A 21,928-nucleotide genomic window follows, 5' to 3' on the forward strand; every position below is an offset into this window, starting at 1 on the left:
GCCTTGGTTCTTCTAATTCTGAATAGACAGTATATATGCTAAGTATGGGTCTATAGGACCACCCCTCCCCTCAAGTTCTACGCTGCAGTGTTATATTACCATTTGGCCATTTACCACTAGTGCTTGAAAAATGGCCATTTTGAAATGGCCAATGGCCAATGTGAGACAGTGTTGGACAACCCTCTACAGAAGTTAGTTTTCACTCAGATAACTTTAATAGATAAAGCAATTTAGTTAAATACCTTTAGTTCATTCTTTTATATTCAGATCACGTCAAGATTAGGGGGGTGAATAGGGGTATGTAAATCCGCCGATCCGCTACATTTTTGGAGCAAATCCGTGGATCCGCATAATTTGTTTAGATCCGCATGGTTTCACAAAACAATAGCATCGATTGAAATTTATTTAAAATCCGAAATTCGACCGTCGAAGCAGTCAAAATCCGAAATCCGCGCCCGAATTGTGAACAGATCCTTGATCTGCCGTACTCCCCAAATCCGCCAATCCGCTAGAATAATAATAAAAATCCGTAATCCGTGAGCATTTCGGGGCCGAATCCGCCAATCCGCGAACCGATTCACCCCCCCCCCCCCCCCCCCCCGATTAGGTATTGAAGCTGTCTCTAACTGAATAAAGTAGTCAGCTTGTTTCTATGTCCCTCTTTATACGCTACGGGTCTACACGTGTTGCAAATGAATAAACACAACGAAATGTGGCGTAATTAATCCAAGTGAGCACGACTTTCCACAATAACTTGATAGAAAGTAAAGCTATGGAAAATTTGCAGCAATGAAATCGCCAATTAGGCCTTGATTCTGCACAAATACATAAATCGTATATGTGAAATTCTGAATTCCGATGCAATGATTTGCGATGACGTCACAGAATTGTATACTTCGCGTCAGGAAAAGGCTTCGGTAAGATCATAGTGATCATCAATGCAGATTTCTCGGGACGACGAAAAAAATAGTTGCATTTTATGACTGGGCTACCATACCCTGGTTACAGAGCCTCGAACGTCTCTCTGTCTAGTGGCCAGCCACTGAATAGAGACGTTCGAGGTTTTGGAACCAGGGTAGGGCTACCACAGGTATCCCAGTAAAAAAGTTGTTGTGTGTTCGTGATGGGTGGGGGGAGGGGGGGGGGGTTTAGACATGCCAAAAAAGGTTTGTCCTTGTTGAATTCGTTTGTCCTTAGAAATTCTTCACTAACGCAGGTGGGAAGCCTGTGCTGTGACAACGCTAAGTTTGATTGAATGTTCCTCCCGTTGCATTGTTTGTACAACTTCGTCAACGGCTACTGAGCTCAATAATCGAATCTAGGAGGAAAAGAAATATATTGCACATTATCTGAGGCGAGAGAATTTTTTGCGATCAGAGACACCGCTGTTTGCTTCTGTTTTGTTTGGTTCCGTATGTGACTGCTGAGCTCGCCTTGCGTGACAGGGGGCGGTCTGAGTGACTGCGTGGGGGACTAGGGTCTAGACTCCTTTGCGTCTTTCCCGAAGGGTTGATCAGACGCTTCCATTGTAAATTGAGATTCGTCTGAGAAGATTTCGACTAGAAACAGGTATTTATATCGCCTATTTCCACCCTATTTTGGCTATATTACCTATTTTATTATTGTATGGGGTCTAAAAGTGGATCGATTCATTTGTCTTCAGCTGATAACTCTTGAGAGGTGAAATGAATCACTTTCGATTCGATTCCACTAAAATTCCGAAAGACTCGAAAGGTTTCCGAGTAAAAAAAATCTATATTAAATGTACCTTTTGTTCCAAACGTTGTGTTTAGTATATTGGCAGTCTATATTTGAATTATTATGTGTTGTCTTATTCGTTGTTGTTGTTACAATGCTGTACATCAAAGGTCGGTACAGCTAGATATGCTCACTCTAGCTGAATCGTTTACCTTATAACACTTTATTTTCGCGTCAATTTTAAAAGCCTCTGTCACGTGCCATTTTATCATCCCAGCAAAGTACCAAAGTGTGAAGAAGCATCCATTTCCATCGGCTGATTTGGAGAAGCCTATATGTGATATTTTCGATTTAAAAAAAAAATTAAAAATTTGCGAAAATAAAGCATAGCTGTCAACTCTCCCGCATTAGGCAGATGTCACAAGATTTTGAACCTAATAACATTAATTTTTGTGTGAATGTTCATACATTCTGCATCCACTGTATTCACTCGCATTGGTGTTGGTTTTTTTCACATATTTACTGTATCTCACCCGATTTTACAAGATTTCTGTGCAAGATTGATTGACAGCTATGATAAAGTGATATGGCCTTTGGGTGAAATATTAGTCGTTTTATAAGCTTTCTGCAAACACCTTGACTTTGACAATTCTGAACTGTATTTACAGATTTTTGTGGAACTAAATTTAGCCCACGCATGTCTTTGTTACAGTTTTGATGAATGAAGCACATTCTAAATCACTTGATTTACTTGAGTTTATTGTCTCAAAATGGCAAGATTGCAAAAATAAAGTGACTTTTTATGAAAATAGCGAAAATAAAGTGTCGCCCAATAACAACATTTTAAAATCGTGAAATTTTGACGTCGCCAATAAGGTGTAATAAGGGTTTAGTTTCAATTAAAGATTGTTTATTTTCGTTGTTCTCTTGTGGACAGGTACAGTGATTTCTGATTTTTTTAACCCATTGACTCCTGGCTTTTTTGGAGCTGAATTTACAAAAAACAGACTGAAAACAGATACCTCCCCCCCTATTCTGAGTTTTATACAGCCCGTCAAAGTCAAACACAGCTGCACCTAGTCAGCGGTATCCAAGCTTTCCAACAGTGCTTTGCGGTCCCCACTTTTAATCCCTCGTCGATGTGCTGAAGCCAGCACAAGTTGATGGTTGCTTGTATTTTTCATCAAAAATACAGCTATGAGCATATTAGGAGAGTGTCTCAGGACATCATGAAGTCTTTTGGGGCATAATTGAGTGCTTTGCTTATGGATATTTGCAAGCAAAGGTGGATTCATGATGATTTTTTCTTGTTTGGCTTTGCCCGGATGAGAAAATAATTTTCTAATGAATCACCACAGCTCTCCTAAATGCTGTCTTTTCTGAAATCAAATTGATTGCAAAATTGTTTACACTGCTATTCTGGGTCTGTATGACCTGGAATTGATTTGTTTGGCTTCGGGGTGAAAAGACTTATAAAAAACCATCTGACTTTGGGGAGAGGAGTGTTGACTGGCCCTCCCCTCGTGAATTTTCCCCTGGATCTCCCAGAATGCTTTGCAATACGTAAAGATATTTTCGTGGTTGTACAATCCTTCAAGGAATGGACATTGTGTTTTGAGGCCAAGGAAATGTACCTGGAGGATCAGAATAAAGGTATCTATTTGTGTCTTGAGCTGTGTTTGCTGATCTCTCTCCCTTGTGTGGTATTTTGAGCGTTTTATTGAGAGGGGTTATTCTGCTTTTATCTCCTTGTTCGATTTGAGATTTGTCAAAGAACCTGTGCTATTATTTGGCTTAAGAGTAGATGCCAACACCTTGGTTGGATGCATATCTGCAAGACCATTTATCCCTTAGACTGATGCCTTGGTTGGATGCATATCTGCAAGACCATTTATCCCTTAGACTGATGCCTTAGTATCTTCATCTTGTTGTGTTTATTTTGAATTTATGAATTTTTTGGGTTGTGGGTACTTCCCAAAGCCGGTACAGGCCGGTTGAGGGGTCAATGTGTTTAATTGTTATTTTTTTGGGTTTGACACTCAAAAAAGTCACATGATCTTTTAGCACAAGTCGCCTATTCACGAAACAGTCAAAAATTAAACAAGAAAGCTATGAAAATAGTTGAGTTTGCTTGATGGTGGATGGATGGGGTGCTAAATTAAAGTAGTGTTACAGATTCTCTAGCCTTCAAAAGTGTAATTTCCATATTGGTCACTGGGAAGGGGTAAATTGGCCAAATTACCATTGACTTATCTTCAAACTTCTAGCTGTTTTACTGCTCATCCAATAGCTAAGTCCAAGTATCTGTTGTTTGGAGTCGTTCATGAGTTTTAGGAAGCAACTGAAGGTAGAGTGATCACAATTAAAAATTTGGCAATGTAACAATAATCTCATTGATAAGCTGGGTTATTTTTCATAGTAAGTAAATAAGTAAGTATATAAACTGTATGCCCAACTTTGCATATTCATATTTGTGTTGTCATTTTCCCTTTCCAATTTGTTTGATCATGCAAAGCTTCCAAACATAACGCCGGAATTTATAACAAAATAAACAAATATATAACACAGTTTATTCAGCAGACACAAGATTAATCCCTAATTTCTTGAATTATTGTGCATGTTTAGGGATTGCAAACTCCACATGAGAAATGCAAATTTTAAAGTGTTTGTAATGCAGATATTTCTGCATTATTTTTGAGAATTAAAAGGAAATGACCAGAAGGGGCGTGGCTGTGCCCCCAATATTTTCTCAATGTTTCTGTATCGTGCCACCTCCCCCAATCTTAGGTGGCCTGCTATGCCTCTCGTAGAAAAGGAATAATAAATTTGCTTATGCTTTACTTGTTGTTTTTTAGAAATGACATCCGCCAGCAGGCGCCTCGAGGATGAGGTGACGTGCTCTATATGTATAGAGCACTTCAACGATCCTAGAGTGCTCCCTTGCTTCCACTTATTTTGTCGGCACTGCCTGGAAGAGCTGGCAGTGCACTCTGAAGGGAGAGGAAAACTTGTGTGCCCCCTCTGTAAGGCGGAATTCCAGGTAATCTGTCATGCAGAAATTCATCCATTACTTAACCCATTGACTCCTGGCTTTTTTTGGAGCTGAATTTACAAAAAACAGACTGAAAACAGATACCTCCCCCCCTATTCTGAGTTTTATACAGCCCGTCAAAGTCAAACACAGCTGCACCTAGTCAGCGGTATACAAGCTTTCCAACAGTGCTTTGCGGTCCCCACTTTTAATCCCTCGTCGATGTGCTGAAGCCAGCACAAGTTGATGGTTGCTTGTATTTTTCATCAAAAATACAGCTATGAGCATATTAGGAGAGTGTCTCAGGACATCATGAAGTCTTTTGGGGCATAATTGAGTGCTTTGCTTATGGATATTTGCAAGCAAAGGTGGATTCATGATGATTTTTTCTTGTTTGGCTTTGCCCGGATGAGAAAATAATTTTCTAATGAATCACCACAGCTCTCCTAAATGGTGTCTTTTCTGAAACCAAATTGATTGCAAAATTGTTTACACTGCTATTCTGGGTCTGTATGACCTGGAATTGATTCGTTTGGCTTCGGGGTGAAAAGACTTATAAAAAACCATCTGACTTTGGGGAGAGGAGTGTTGACTGGCCCTCCCCTCGTGAATTTTCCCCTGTGTCTCCCAGAATGCTTTGCAATACGTAAACATATTTTCGTGGTTGTACAATCCTTCAAGGAATGGGCATTGTGTTTTGAGGCCAAGGAAATGTACCTGGAGGATCAGAATAAAGGTATCTATTTGTGTCTTGAGCTGTGTTTGCTGATCTCTCTTCCTTGTGTGGTATTTTGAGCGTTTTATTGAGAGGGGTGATTCTGCTTTTCTCTCCTTGTTCGATTTGAGATTTGTCAAAGAACCTGTGCTATTATTTGGCTTAAGAGTAGATGCCAACACCTTGGTTGGATGCATATCTGCAAGACCATTTATCCCTTAGACTGATGCCTGAGTATCTTCATCTTGTTGTGTTTATTTTGAATTTATGAATTTTTTGGGTTGTGGGTACTTCCCAAAGCCGGTACAGGCCGGTTCAGGGGTCAATGTGTTTACCAACACACCCTAAAAATCATGCTTGCCTCACTGCCTGAGAACAATGCATTTTTCGCAAGCTTAGGTGCATACAACAGTGTAGGCAAATTCTGCTTGATATACAAACAAGCCTCCTTTAAGTTATGGCTGATATTCTAACAGATAATTCTTATGTTAAAACCATTAGGGAAACCACAGGGAGCCCAAATTCTATAAAAATATTTGCCTTTATAAATTCAAAGCAGCAGTGTCAACCCACTTTTGGTACTTTTCCTGTATATTCACCGTCAAAGTAATCTTATCACAAAACCTTGCCTGAATCTGATGTTTTCTTGGGCATTTTTTTCTAAAAAAGCTATGCATATCATCCCTATCAATGAGTCCAGTCATGTCCAAGTAAAAAAAATTCTATTTTCTAGGTTAAAGATATTCACTTGCTAGAAATGGCATATATGTGATCCAATCCACTGGTGTATGTCACAGCACAAGTCTAAAAAGGTCTAGTTATTTTGATTAAAATCTAGGGGTGGTTGATTAACCCATTGACTCCTGGCTTTTTTGGAGCTGAATTTACAAAAAACAGACTGAAAACAGATACCTCCCCCCCTATTCTGAGTTTTATACAGCCCGTCAAAGTCAAACACAGCTGCACCTAGTCAGCGGTATCCAAGCTTTCCAACAGTGCTTTGCGGTCCCCACTTTTAATCCCTCGTCGATGTGCTGAAGCCAGCACAAGTTGATGGTTGCTTGTATTTTTCATCAAAAATACAGCTATGAGCATATTAGGAGAGTGTCTCAGGACATCATGAAGTCTTTTGGGGCATAATTGAGTGCTTTGCTTATGGATATTTGCAAGCAAAGGTGGATTCATGATGATTTTTTCTTGTTTGGCTTTGCCCGGATGAGAAAATAATTTTCTAATGAATCACCACAGCTCTCCTAAATGGTGTCTTTTCTGAAACCAAATTGATTGCAAAATTGTTTACACTGCTATTCTGGGTCTGTATGACCTGGAATTGATTCGTTTGGTTTCGGGGTGAAAAGACTTTCACCCCGAAACCATCTGACTTTGGGGAGAGGAGTGTTGACTGGCCCTCCCCTCGTGAATTTTCCCCTGTGTCTCCCAGAATGCTTTGCAATACGTAAACATATTTTCGTGGTTGTACAATCCTTCAAGGAATGGGCATTGTGTTTTGAGGCCAAGGAAATGTACCTGGAGGATCAGAATAAAGGTATCTATTTGTGTCTTGAGCTGTGTTTGCTGATCTCTCTCCCTTGTGTGGTATTTTGAGCGTTTTATTGAGAGGGGTGATTCTGCTTTTCTCTCCTTGTTCGATTTGAGATTTGTCAAAGAACCTGTGCTATTATTTGGCTTAAGAGTAGATGCCAACACCTTGGTTGGATGCATATCTGCAAGACCATTTATCCCTTAGACTGATGCCTGAGTATCTTCATCTTGTTGTGTTTATTTTGAATTTATGAATTTTTTGGGTTGTGGGTACTTCCCAAAGCCGGTACAGGCCGGTTCAGGGGTCAATGTGTTAATGAACCCTGGCACAACTGTGTGACAAATGTTTTGCTGTAACAAAGAAATGGATTCAAACGACAAGTGCATTTCGAAAGAGAAAAGCGAAATTGAATTCTTCTCACAAGAAATTACTTTATGAGTATTGAATTATTAAAAGATAAGGATCCCCAAGCTAATGTTGTATTTTGCATGTCTCCTTCATAGTTACGTAAATATATGGGCGTTACAAAAACAATTGGGACAAAAAATTATAATAAAATACCTTCAAACTTTTCATACCTGTTTTTGGACTTGTCATTCACATCCCTGTGAAGTTTCAATTCATTTGGGGCAATATCGAGCAATTGTAGTTCAACTATATTTACAGTAACTATGAATAAAACACGTAAAATACAACATTAGCTCGGGGAAACTATGCCCTTCCCTGAAACCATATGCAAACTCCGTTATAACTCTATTTTACTGATTATTGTTTTAGATTTCCCCAGCAGATGTTCCGAGTTTGAAGGTGAATTTCATGATCAACAGTATTCTCTCTGTTCTTCCTTTGTTGACATCTGAAGACTCCAAGAAGAAACCAGCTTGTGAATCGTGTGATAGTGGTGAGCCTGCCCAAGGGAGATGTAACGAGTGCGATCACTTTGTCTGTGAGCAGTGCATCTCGGCTCATAAGAGATTTCAACCAGTGCAACATCACACTATCCTCAGTTTTGATGAGATCAAAAGCGGAAAGTTACTTGCAATGAGCAAGGCTTCCTTCTGCACCAAACACAAGGGTGAAAAGCTGAAACTGTTTTGCGAATCTTGTAAGGAAGTGATTTGCCGAGATTGTACCGTCGTTGATCATAAAAATCACGATTACCTTTTCACAAGTGATGTAATCGCTCGAGAGAAAGACGAAATATTGGGAAGAGCAAAAAAAGTTGCATCAAAACTCACCGATATTGAACAGGCGATGGCATTGGTAGAAGAGGCTCAACAACATCTCGAGGAAAATAAACGTGCGACCAGAAGGGATCTGGATGCGTTCATTGATAAGCAGATAGGTACTCTTGAGAAGATGCGATCAGATCTTAGAGGGGAGATCGAGTCAGCTTGTCAAAAGCAAGAGAAGCAGCTGACTGCCCAGAGAGAGACTCTATCCATGAGACTTGCAAGTGCTCGTAGCAGTTTGGAGTTTGCTGAGAGAATGTGCAGGGATGCAAATGATGTGGATGTCTTGTCCATCAGGAATGAAGTGCTATCCCAGCTATCGAGTCTTGCAGAGAAACCCGTGGATCAGCCTTGTACGGAGGTTGGAGTTCGTCTTGTAGTGGATGAGAAGTATTGGGATACTTTGTCAAAGAAGATTTCTGTTGGTGAATCTGAGCAAACAGGTACTAATTCTCTAATACTGTTATGTAGGTAGGCAGGCAGGCAGGCAGGCAGGCAGGCAGGCAGGCAGGCAGGCAGGCAGGCAGGCAGGCAGGCAGGCAGGCAGGCAGGCAGGCAGGCAGGCAGGCAGGCAGGCAGGCAGGCAGGCAGGCAGGCAGGCAGGCAGGCAGGCAGGCAGGCAGGCAGGCAGGCAGGCAGGCAGGCAGGCAGGCAGGCAGGCAGGCAGGCAGGCAGGCAGGCAGGCAGGCAGGCAGGCAGGCAGGCAGGCAGGCAGGCAGGCAGGCAGGCAGGCAGGCAGGCAGGCAGGCAGGCAGGCAGGCAGGCAGGCAGGCAGGCAGGCAGGCAGGCAGGCAGGCAGGCAGGCAGGCAGGCAGGCAGGCAGGCAGGCAGGCAGGCAGGCAGGCAGGCAGGCAGGCAGGCAGGCAGGCAGGCAGGCAGGCAGGCAGGCAGGCAGGCAGGCAGGCAGGCAGGCAGGCAGGCAGGCAGGCAGGCAGGCAGGCAGGCAGGCAGGCAGGCAGGCAGGCAGGCAGGCAGGCAGGCAGGCAGGCAGGCAGGCAGGCAGGCAGGCAGGCAGGCAGGCAGGCAGGCAGGCAGGCAGGCAGGCAGGCAGGCAGGCAGGCAGGCAGGCAGGCAGGCAGGCAGGCAGGCAGGCAGGCAGGCAGGCAGGCAGGCAGGCAGGCAGGCAGGCAGGCAGGCAGGCAGGCAGGCAGGCAGGCAGGCAGGCAGGCAGGCAGGCAGGCAGGCAGGCAGGCAGGCAGGCAGGCAGGCAGGCAGGCAGGCAGGCAGGCAGGCAGGCAGGCAGGCAGGCAGGCAGGCAGGCAGGCAGGCAGGCAGGCAGGCAGGCAGGCAGGCAGGCAGGCAGGCAGGCAGGCAGGCAGGCAGGCAGGCAGGCAGGCAGGCAGGCAGGCAGGCAGGCAGGCAGGCAGGCAGGCAGGCAGGCAGGCAGGCAGGCAGGCAGGCAGGCAGGCAGGCAGGCAGGCAGGCAGGCAGGCAGGCAGGCAGGCAGGCAGGCAGGCAGGCAGGCAGGCAGGCAGGCAGGCAGGCAGGCAGGCAGGCAGGCAGGCAGGCAGGCAGGCAGGCAGGCAGGCAGGCAGGCAGGCAGGCAGGCAGGCAGGCAGGCAGGCAGGCAGGCAGGCAGGCAGGCAGGCAGGCAGGCAGGCAGGCAGGCAGGCAGGCAGGCAGGCAGGCAGGCAGGCAGGCAGGCAGGCAGGCAGGCAGGCAGGCAGGCAGGCAGGCAGGCAGGCAGGCAGGCAGGCAGGCAGGCAGGCAGGCAGGCAGGCAGGCAGGCAGGCAGGCAGGCAGGCAGGCAGGCAGGCAGGCAGGCAGGCAGGCAGGCAGGCAGGCAGGCAGGCAGGCAGGCAGGCAGGCAGGCAGGCAGGCAGGCAGGCAGGCAGGCAGGCAGGCAGGCAGGCAGGCAGGCAGGCAGGCAGGCAGGCAGGCAGGCAGGCAGGCAGGCAGGCAGGCAGGCAGGCAGGCAGGCAGGCAGGCAGGCAGGCAGGCAGGCAGGCAGGCAGGCAGGCAGGCAGGCAGGCAGGCAGGCAGGCAGGCAGGCAGGCAGGCAGGCAGGCAGGCAGGCAGGCAGGCAGGCAGGCAGGCAGGCAGGCAGGCAGGCAGGCAGGCAGGTACCCTCTATGGACTCTTGAATAGGCTACCTAGTTTTACCTTTTACTACCATCTCGAAGGTCTTTCTCATGTTCAACTCCATTCGGTTCTCCAGCGCCCAGCGCTTGATGTTGGTAACTTTCTCCAGCGATGAATCAATCGTGTCTGAGCCAGATATCACAGGCGTCCTTATTGTGATGTCATCCGCATATTTGATTAATAGAGAGTTGGCGCTAGCGTTCTGAATGTCATTTACCATGATAGAGAATAGCAACGGTCCTAGCACCGTTCCTTGGGGGACTCCTCTACTGATTCCAAGGAAACTGGTAGCCATCCCATTAACCACAACTCGCTGCTTTCGATAGGAAGCCAATTATCCACAATCTGTTACAAAACTAATGGGACACTTTCCCTCCCCCTTCCTCAATGTTGGAGAGCAAATGGTCACCTTGCTACTGCTTGTGTTTTGAGCTGAAAAACCGCCTCTAACCAATATTAATCGGGGGGAGAGGGTTGGCGGTTGTTCGTATAGGAAGTGTCCCACTTACTTTTGTTGAAGATTGTCTGAGCAAGTGACTGACAGGTCCTGGAACAGGAAACACTATCGTTGATAACGCAACGACAATACAACTGTGCGAACGTCAAAATCAAACACATACAATTATCGTGCCAGAATCGCGCGTAAAAATGGACAGAAGCTTCAGAGACGACTATTTTTCATTGTAAACAATGAAAAATCTCATCTGTTTCTTCATATAAGAAATACCGCCTATGAAGAATTTATTACGTGAGAGATTTTCACTACAAATTTAGTCACGCAAGCTTGTCTCGGGGAGAAGCTCAATTCAATAAATTCATCTGTTTTTCAATAGTTTTGCTAAATATCTGACACTTTGACACACAGTTATGCTTGAAGAGTTCAAGCAAAGTGTATGCAATGCTTTTTCTGTGGAGCATTCGCTAAAATCGACGGCTACAGACTACGTCTTCTGTTCTTGCTTACGTGGCTCAACGATTAACACCAACGGTTAACCATTTTAAAATTGTTTAAGAAATGCCTTACGAAAGAAATTCGAACTCTAAAATAATACAGTAACAACTTGAGATTCAAGCTCATAAATGGACACTAGTTTTGTTTGAATGAGGGTTTGCATTTTGGAGAGAGAGCTCATAGTAGATGGTTGACCGTCGTTTTACTAAGATAAAAATAAAGTTCATTTTTATATAAATGGTCTACCACGGTTGACCGCTCAAAAAAGCCCTATTATATATTTCAAATCATTTGTAAGCTTCATACACCTAAATAGCTTTGTGATGGTAATAGAGTAGACGAATGATTGAAGAAATCCGGCTACCATGAGTGGGAATAATGTTTTTTCTAAAAATGGTAGACCGTACACGGTCCACACCCGCTTTTTTGCACCGCCATGCTAAATATATAAACACTTGTTGTGATGTTCATTGAAAATGAAATGAGACGAGGCTCTCATGTTTTCTACAACAGATAAACCGCCTATTTATTGCTTTCTTTAGTCGATTTGTTATTTATTGTTTAATGGGGAAATACTTATTAGGCGATGATCTTTTTAGTCTCTATGCCTGTATTTATATTACCTAAATTGGCCATAAAAGCGGTGTGTTTTTCGGCTATTATACTCCGAGGGATGGCTGCTTTTGCAAATGGAGACAGTCGGCACGATATATAGACAGTCTCTTTGGCAACATCAAATGAATTTTATATTTTACAAAATTATAGTCTGCAAATATCCCAGCGCACCTTCATTTAATTCAAATTAATTGAAAAAAAATATTCCAAATAGCGCACAGATATCCCAAAAATATTTTCTGGGGACGTCAACATGTTTACTTCAAGCTCGAATAATTAATAGAGTGAAAAACTTTCATTAGGGTATGCGAATAAAGAGAATACATTTTAAGAAATCGATGATAACCGTGACAAATTCCAATCGTTCCCCTTCAATCTGTTACAAAACTAATGGGACACTTTCCCTCCCCCTTCCTCAATGTTGGAGGGCAAATGATCACCTTGCTACTGCTTGTGTTTTGAGCTGAAAAATCGCCTCTAACCAATATTAATCGGGGGGAGAGGGTTGGCGGTTGTTCGTGTGGGAAGTGTCCCACTTACTTTTGTTGAAGATTGCAGTTCTTGGTGTAAGGGTTGATGTCGTATTTTGCCAGTTTATTACAGAGAATATGGTGAGGGACAGTGTCGAAGGCCTTGCTGAAATCAAATGACAAGGCTCTAACAAAATCTGCATCGTTGTCTAACTGCTTGGGCCAAAAATGTTGGCATTTGATCAGGGCCATTGTTGTGTTATGGCCTTTCTTGTAGGCAAATTGGTCGGGGCCAATTTCCGACTTAAGAGTGGAACAGAGTTCGTTTCTGCAGACAAGACGCTTGAAAATCCTCATGATGATATTAGTCAGTGAGATTGGTCTGAGTTGACTACACTCTGTCAGAGGAGATTCCTTAGGGATGGGCGAGATGTTCGCTAACTTCCAAGCCATTGGGACAGTTTGTTGTTGGAGTGAACAGTTGAAGATATTTTTGACAACAGGTGCAAGATGGTGAGAAAAGTCGCGCCAGAGCAAGTACGGAAATTGATCAGGCCCTGAGGCAGTTCGTTTCTATGTGATAAAAAACTCATTACATCGCTCTCACTCACTGTTGGGGTTCGGGTGCCTTCAGGTATCTCCAGGCGCACGGGGACAACATATGCCTTATCAGTATTGGTGGCTTGAAAATGTGAGTTGATGATGTCGGGTGGAATCACAGATGATGATGGTGATGCGCGTTCCCTGTGTCTTCCGGCCAGTTATTCTATTGGCTGTCTCCCACCATTCTTTTGAACCGCATTTGTGTTCCTTATGAACAGCTTTCACCTGATTACTCCAAATGAGAATGTTGATACACTCTTGGCGCCTCAGAATCTCAGCACGGGTTCCTTTATGCGCGATTCTGTTCCTGATGTTACAAAGGTGTTTAACCAGGGGGGACATGTAAGGTGGGTCTCTGGATGAGACTTTGACCCTAATGAGCGGAAAACATTCATTGAACATCGACCACAGGCTCGCATTTAGCAGCTCCACACTCTCCTCTAGGTTAGCAAGATTGTTGGTAGGACTCCAGTCGAAAACATTTGTTTTTCCTGATCAAATAACTGAAATCCTCTGCTATCAAACCTCTCACTTTTCAGAAAATTAATTTTACCTTTGATTTGATTTGTGCATTGTTTTTTTTACCCCCAGTAACTCTATGCCTAAATTTAACCTCATGGAAGTGTAAAGTAATTTCTGTTTTTTTAATCATGTAGTTTTTATTGTATGTATACCCCGAATTATTTACATTTATTACATTATGAGTAGCGACTGAAGGGATCAAAGCCGCAGTTCTTCTAGAAATAATTGAGACAATTTTAAAGCAGAAACTTCATAGTATACCAGATTCACAATTTTTAAGCACCAGCGTTTTGCGACGAGTAGAATACATAGGAGCATACCATAATAAACAAGTCTTTATTCATAATATTTCCTGATGGTGCAATTCAGTTGCAGATCTTTTGCTGAATGGTAGTTCTACAAAAGGTGGTTACGGGTTAGGTTTATTCGAAAGATTAATGGTGATCAAGTCCAGCGTTTGTGACACTTCGATAATTTGTCCTATTTATATATAATTTTCGGCGAAGGGATTTTGATCCTTTCTGTAATTGACAGAGAGTGTCTTTTGACACAAATCCAATCTTGATGGTGGAACTTTGGGCCCAGAATACTCTAGGAATCTTGATTTGGGGCAGGACTTTGTACGACCACACAACAACAGCAGCAACAATTTGTACTAACCCTTTGGGTGACACACATATACACTGACTTTATTTGTTTGAGACATGATGAGGATAAGGAATTGTGCCTTCTTGATAAAAAAAAGTATTGGTTACTTATCTGGTGATGGTGTAACTCCGTTTGTAGGTCTTGAGCAGTCCGCCATCTTCAGCGGCAAAGGTCCAGAGTACCTCCGAGATCTCTTGGGATTCCTGCAGCCCGTGCAGCAAAGTCCCAAGAGTCGCTGGGTCAGATGTTTCTTAGCAAAGAGAGATGGCTGGGCTGCCAGTACCTTCCACGAAAAATGCGACGGCAAAGCGCCGAACATCGTACTCGTAAGCGTTGGAGGAAGATACGTGTTTGGTGGCTACTCTGACGTAGCGTGGACAAGTGAGTACACTAATGAATACGAGAAGGGTCGTATCAGGGTGAGGGTCGAAATGTCTGATCATGTTTGTAAATTATTGTTTGTAAGTTATTAAACTTAAGACTTGCAGTGCGTTTTCCTAAGCCACCTTCCACCCAATATGTATTAAGTCATATGATAAAAGGATTGGATAGACAAATATAGATATAGTTTGTTAGCAGCTACCATTCGCCCTATGACAGGTAATCCGGAATCCGGAATCCATGAAAAAATGAGACTTGGAATCCGGAATCCATGCTACTGGAATCCGGAATCCACACACTAGGATCCGGAATCCAAGACTTAAGCTGGAATCCGGAATACAAGAATAAGTATAAAAATTATTTTAATATTTGGCTTCTTTTTCTAAAATTCATTTTGATTTATCTGTTTATATGCACGTGATTTTCATTTCAATCTTTTGGCGGTTGAGGAAGAAGCCATTCCATGGTTATTATTTTATTAGCCAATGAGACGCGGGTAGGTTTGAACATGCGATCAATCACCTCCAAGTTCTCGCTTTCTAGCTTCACACAGGCAAGAATCAACAACAAAGGATGGTAAGGGCAGATTTATTTTTTCGAATTCTTATTGATAATGACATTAAATTATTTAAATTATTATTGTATTGTAAAAAAACACCCATAAGAAATCGCTCGCCATATCTGTGAGAACAGGAAGTTCTGATCTCGACGAAGTAATCGGTCAAAAGAGTTTTCACTTCAAAACACGTGTAAGTTGAGTGTCTACAAAACGAAGACCTAAAACCTGTGACCCCAAAAGCTACGACCCCAAAAATATTGCCGTTATTATTAAACCTACCTTGTTTCCCAAAATGGCTACACAGCGTTTTCATGTGGAATCAGTGATCTTTATGAGATAATTAGCTAGTTCAATTTGTTTTCTTTTAATTGGGAAGGGAAAAGCACTACTTGTGCTTCCAGGTAGTCGTTTCTTAAAACGCTGATAAACTCAGAAACCCGGAAAGTCACACGGTAAAATTTTCGGGTTTTTCTTAAAAAATCTTAATTGCCCGCCAAAGAGCTAACTTACGGGAAATCGCTTCATGTTCTAGTTGTGTCGAGTTGTAGAAAGTTTTCATCACAGAAAAAAACATTCCACTGCCCGGTATAAAGTGGGCTAATCAAGGCTAACATCAATAAGGTTTCATCTCAGTCTAATGATTTGACATTTAGCTATCACAGTGCGCCTAAAAAATATAAACAGCTTTGCGAAATTAAGTTTTTCTACAAAATGAAACTTTATTTACGTGTTCTTTGTCTTTCATTTGAAAAATGCCGATGCAACGGTAATGTTTGGGGTGAAAGTTGTCTACAGACATCGACAAAACTAGGATTTCAATAACTACTACTATAATCTTCAACAGTCACGACACGTCAAGACACGTCTGAGGTATGTTTTGATACTCGTATAACAAACAAAGCCATAGCAGGAATCAGAGGGGGGAAGGGGAGGGGGCAAAATCACAAAATAATCTAAAAACATGTTTGAAAAAATAAGATAAACATGTTGACAAAAAAAGGCAACAGAAGAAAATAAGATGAAAAAAGGATTTGATTTGAACAGGGAAGTGCACTTTCCTGATTTGAACGACTGTTAAATTATTTTATTGGGAATGAGCTTGTACTCTGATTACTGCTTTTTTGTTGGTTATCATGCAACTTGAAAAATAAGGCCATTGCCTATAGCTTTCACATACTTTTTGTTGGACTGATATTTGGTTGAGATTATAATCAGGGGCGTACGCAGGTTATAGGCCTGCAGTCACTGGACTGCAAAAAAATTGGTGATCTTATTTGCATAACGAGGGAAAAATCAAATGTTTGCTTATTCATTTTTATGTACGTAGTTTAATATATATAATGAGGAAGTCCATATCAAGCCTATTTATGGCAATGATTGCAATCGCCCAGCGCGTCTGTGACGCGGTGGAATATGTCCTTGAACTTCGGAACAAAGGAGAATCATCGAATGATTCAATTGATGTCCTTTTAACCGTGTTAGATGGTGTGGCGGACAGGCCCTGTACTCTTGAGGCTGCTACAGACGACATCAAACGCCTTTGTCTGAAAGTTGTGGGGTTCTGGTTCTGGGTGGGGTTGTGTGGGTTCTTCCCCACATCCCCTCCTCGTCCACTTATCAGAGCTGTGCGAGGAAGGCAACATCAGTGAGCCAAATGATAGTGATGAGGAACGGAGCTCAACTAGCGAAGGCGACGATGAGGAAGAACATCAAGACAATTCTCCGTTATGACTAGAACCGCCGAAAAAGGCGGGTCTCTTACTTGACCTAGAGAAGATGGATGAGGCTGCAGCAATGCTTGCTTTCTTAACATCATCTGGGATACTCCCAAAGAACCACGTGTTTTACGAACAGGTTCATTCCTTTTGTTCGCGTGCACTAGGCGTTGTAGAGGCCGAGGCGTTCACGGAGCTTTATCCCGCATTAACGCGATTCCAGCGTGCAATACAGTTCAATTGCAAGCCTGTCGCTTCTTACCTTCTTTGCGGTCGAGGAAACCACGGCCAAGGGCGACATGCGGCTCAGACACCTCAAGGCTTCGTTCAGACACATAATCTGAGCTTCTTACACCCAAGGACGGTGATAAGACATGCCCCGCCTCCACATCTTGAAGGGCGTGTTTATGGTGAAGACGTTCTATTTTGCATTGAAACATGTGCAGAGAAAGACGTGGTCGCCATCAAGAGCAACGAAGTGAATGGCTACCTGTGTTGTATCTCCACAGATGAGATGGCAATTAAGCAAGCCTTAGAATATTCCCCATATCTGAAGTCGGTAGTCGGTCTGGTAGACCCCGACCGTCTTTCGTATGATGAAATTCTACGTATTATGACGTCAAGTGAAAGTGTCACCAGCTTCCTAAAGACGCGACAGTTTGTCACTCAAGCAAGAGAAGTAAGAGTGAGCTCTCTTGATGACAAAATTAACTTCCCAGTTGGAGTTTTTTACTGCGGGAGCAAGGGAGGTGCGGACACAATAGAACATATGTACCAAGACATATTTAGCGCTGTGAATAGATGTGCACGTTGTGTTCAAGACGATCTGGATTGTATTTGCCATTGTGACATTTGCTTCGAAAATAAATCGGTGTGCGCACAGTGCCTCCTGCTTGGACATAGCGAATGGCATCCTCTTCGTCGTCCTTGTCTCGAGTGCCTAAAGGAAAAGGAAATCCCTTGTAAACGGCTTCTCCCCTTAGTTTGGTCAACAGATTGTGACCCCAAACAGAAGTCCTTTATGAACAGAATGCTACAGGATAAAGCTTTATACCCTTACCAAGTTCCTTTCCCAGACCCACCTCATAATATCAAACGCGTACGGTCAGCGGAATTTTGGTACTGGGTCGACATCAATGGCTATCTTGTGAATGTGCGACTTCTTCTGCTTCTCCGAAGATAGATGGAAGAAATGAAAAGAAATGTCTCAATGAAGGCTGTCCGCAACAAAGACCGGATGGACGTTGAGACAGCCATTGAGATCCATAGACATGGAGTCCAGGCGTCCATCCCGGACAAACGGGTAACAACCACCTTAGTACCAGAGCTAGAATTCAAACAGTGGCGAAGAAATGGCAAAATTCTCAAGCATCCAGTTGGAGTGTGTTTTTCACCTTGCCATAGTAAGCTTTTCGTTAGCGATCGACATCAGCATGCCGTTTATATGCTCGATATGCACTGTCCGGTAAACGTAACATTCATTGCAGGGGGCAATGGACCAGGTCACCCAAACGGACAAGGAAAGGGAGTGAAAATGAGAGATCCTGCTGATCTAGATATCGATGGAAAAGTTATCTACGTTTGTGATCACGGAGATGGCCGAATAAGAGTTATAGACTGCACCTCCCTTTTTTGTCATTCGTCTAGGCTTAATCTAGGTTCTGACACGTCTGAGAATGGAGATGAGGATAGAGATGGGGGCGAGGAATGCGCAACTCGGCGTATTCGCCAGGTGACAGTAGGGGACCTTACTTTTACATCTGACTCAGAAGAATGAAGTCTCCATTTGGCATTTGCAGATCACACAAGGATCCTTTTACACTCTATGTATCGGACATTTGCGAGCAAATGTTATTCTCTATCACAAATATTAATTCTGATGCAAATGGGAACTATTCTGGACATCTGAATGCCATATTATCTTTTGGCCGGACAAGTATCCTAACGTCGATAGCGGTTACCAGGGATGACGATCACATTCTTGTTGGAGACTGCAAAGAGAACGCTACTTGTGTCTACGTGTGCTATCCTGTACACAAAACAATCACTCGAACAGTTGTATCAGGTGTTGTGGCACCTACAGGAATAGCAGTGACCGAGGAAGGAACTGTGTTCGTCTTATCAAGTAAGATCAACACGCTGCTGACCATGACAGAGGTGGATCTTATAACCAATGATAACACCCCAACAGCAATCTCTAGTTCAACGGATGCAGGCCATTGTGATGGTTTAAATGCTCAGTGGAACGCTCCATCAGGGCTTTGTAGCTACAGTAATACGATCTTTGCTTGCGACACTGGTAACAAGGCCGTTAGAATGGTTACATCAGCTGTTGGACTGGTTCATCTCCAGCAGAATATGTCGATGTATGCCAATGTGTTCCGCCTGGATAAGAAGTGTGAGAAAGAGAATTTCCCCGAGAGGTTTGACGAACACAAAAGACAGATAGAACATCTGGTCGCGTTTTTATTAGATCATGAAGAAAAGGCAAAGGAGAGCACGAATGGCCCTGACATGACAATTCCACGTTGCACCCGACAGTCATTCCAAATCGCGCTTGACTCACTGACCAGCCTTGCAAACACCTTAACAGAGATCGGCGAAGAGCGAGTCCTGGAGGAGATCAGATTTGCGAGTCTGACAACTCTTTCTGTCGAGTGCATCTTCAAAGCCATGCGTGCCGATTATGACATGCCAACTATGGTGGAGTATGCTTATAGACGAGCGCGCTGTGTGGAAGATGACATGCTCTCCGAATTTACCAGAAGCATTTTACATACTTCACAGGGCCGAACTCGTTTTATCCGGAGAAGATTATCTCGGGCGATCCACCAAGTCTGATGCAGAGGCCATCCAAGAAAACGCAGACGAAAGAGGGGACTGGTGATGAGACGTGCAGAGACCATGCGGGAATTTACACGGGAGTATGGGAGAGGAGTGCGACAAGCAAATGTCTGAGCTAAGACAAAAGAGCTGACAGGAACCCTTCCATACTCACTGAGTATGCTGCCTGACCGAATCGAAACGGGCTCAGACGACGTGCTAGACTTCGTAAGTGAAGCTCGATCAACGGTCACAGTAAATGACACCGGTGGAAGTACCAGGGTGCAGGTCTTGTACTACAAAGACGAAATCGTCGCCGTCAGACACGATCGCCGACGGGAGGCATCTCCGTATTGGCTCGCCGTTATGATGGAAGACGTTTTGGTCATCGCTGCAACTGGACAATTCCAGAAGAACAGCGTAACTTTCAGATGGCTCGATCAGACTGATGACCATCTGAAATATACCTTCCACGAGGTATGCAACGGCAATTCCCCTAGATGTCTGCTGGCAAAAGTAGAAAGCCTCACCATTGATGACCAGATCGTAACCATAACTCCCGAAGAAGACATTAAAATTTCGAGAATTGCGAACGGTGATGATCAGACGGTGGAGACACGGGAAGATGAGAACGAAGAAAGAAAGTGGCTGACAAATGGAGAGTCTTCTTCTACTCCCACAGAAGCAACAGAAGAGTCGTTTCCGGCGAGAGTGGAAGGGGTTAGTTTATCAGGACGCAAAACAACGCGTTTCATTTTACGATAGTCGACATCGTCGCCGTCAAACACGATTGCCGAGGGAAAGCATCTCCGTATTGGCTCGCCGTTATGAGGGAAGACGTTCTGGTCAACGCTTCAACTGGACGATTCCAAAAGAACAGCGTAACTTTCAGATGGCTCGATCAGACTGATGACCATCTGAAATATACCTTCGACGAGGTATGCAACGGCAATTCCCCAGATCTCTGCTGGCAAAAGTAGAAAGCCTCACCATTGATGACCAGATCGTAACCATAACTCCCGAAGAAGACATAATAATAATTCAAGTTTATTCACATATGACTTCTCGCAGTGTTTCGACTGAATTACAGGTAGAGACACAAAGCTATACTAGCAGCATTACATTACATTAAAGTACTTGTGCGTGACAAAGACTGCAAGCTGGCCGAGCCCCTGCCTGATCTTAAAGCGTAGGTTATTTCCCTAGTAATCGTTCCACATCAGACACGGAAAGATGAGAACGAAGAAGGAAAGTGGCTGGCTTTTTCTACCCCCACAGACCCACAGAAGCAACAGAAGAGTCGTTCCCGAGGAGAGTGGAAGGCGTTAGTTTATCAGGACGCTAAACAACGCGTTTCATTTTACGATAGTGATGTCTACTTTAGTTATTGTTATAGGCTCGTGCCAAAATACCATGGCTCTCCTAAACTCGCCCTGATATTCCACCAAAGCGGGCCACAATGCCACGGTCAAACAAAATACCAGAGCCTGATAATGTGTTTTGATATACAAAGAAGTAGGCATATTCTCAGCAATATTTATTGCCCGATGAGTTAATAAGGTTTCCTTGATCTATTAAATTTGCAATTTTTCGACTTATATCGAAGCATAGTTATCCACGTAACGCACAGACAAAAGATACAGTATGCTTTGATATGCAGTTTTGTTTTTTGACAGTAATAAAAAAACTGTTTCTTTTAAAATTTCTTGATGTGGTCTACACAACGAGCGACACAACGCAAAACATTTATAAATGGAATCGAAAGGTAAAAACAAAACTTTACAGGCATTAGAAAGATTTAGAACATATAGGCACTGGAGGTATTTAAAGTTTTGTAAAAAACCTGGAACACAAAAATGGAATCCGGAATCCACGGGAAAAAACCCACATGGAATCCGGAATCCACACACTAGGATCCGGAATCCACATACTAGGATCCGGAATCCAGAACCCTATTGGAGAACCTGTCATGGGGCGATACCATGGTATTACATGAGGTGAGCTCGTTAATTTTGCTGTTTGGTGCAGGAAAATGTTTTTACATAATTACAAGATTTTTCCTTGGACAACCCTTAAAGTAGGTGTTACTAAAATCGAGAAATTAAACAGAAACTCTGGATATCTTAGCGCAATTACATTCCAACTACTTCTCTTATTTATTTCGTGTTACATCGCAATACTGTAATTCAGATGCTTCCGAAAGCAGTTTCGTGTCTACATCCCAATACTTTAATTCAGATTCTTCCAAAAGCAGTTTCGTGTCTACATCGCAATACTGTAATTCAGATTCTTCCGAAAGCAGTTTCGTGTCTGCATCGCAATACTGTAATTCAGATTCT

General features: G+C 43.6%; 2 protein-coding genes across 5 annotated transcripts in view; both read left to right on the forward strand.

The window, feature by feature from the left end:
- The window catches only part of LOC5496836, a 111,055-nt gene that overhangs the window by 44,270 nt on the left and 44,857 nt on the right, over positions 1-21,928 (forward strand). For all 4 annotated transcript variants that reach the window (XM_048722224.1, XM_048722227.1, XM_048722226.1 and 1 more), the window contains exon 4: positions 14,250-14,492. In XM_048722224.1, the coding sequence (XP_048578181.1) occupies positions 14,250-14,492 (243 nt within the window). The remainder of the gene's footprint in view (positions 1-14,249; positions 14,493-21,928) is intronic.
- LOC5499885 (tripartite motif-containing protein 45) overlaps positions 1,462-21,928 on the forward strand; it is a 100,224-nt gene continuing 79,757 nt past the window's right edge. Inside the window, exons 1-3 of the mRNA XM_048722242.1 lie at positions 1,462-1,569; positions 4,554-4,738; positions 7,765-8,662. Coding sequence (XP_048578199.1) covers positions 4,556-4,738; positions 7,765-8,662 — 1,081 coding nt within the window. The 5' untranslated portion in view covers positions 1,462-1,569; positions 4,554-4,555. The remainder of the gene's footprint in view (positions 1,570-4,553; positions 4,739-7,764; positions 8,663-21,928) is intronic.

The sequence above is a fragment of the Nematostella vectensis genome, chromosome 14, assembly GCF_932526225.1.
Source record: "Nematostella vectensis chromosome 14, jaNemVect1.1, whole genome shotgun sequence".
NCBI lineage: Eukaryota > Metazoa > Cnidaria > Anthozoa > Actiniaria > Edwardsiidae > Nematostella > Nematostella vectensis.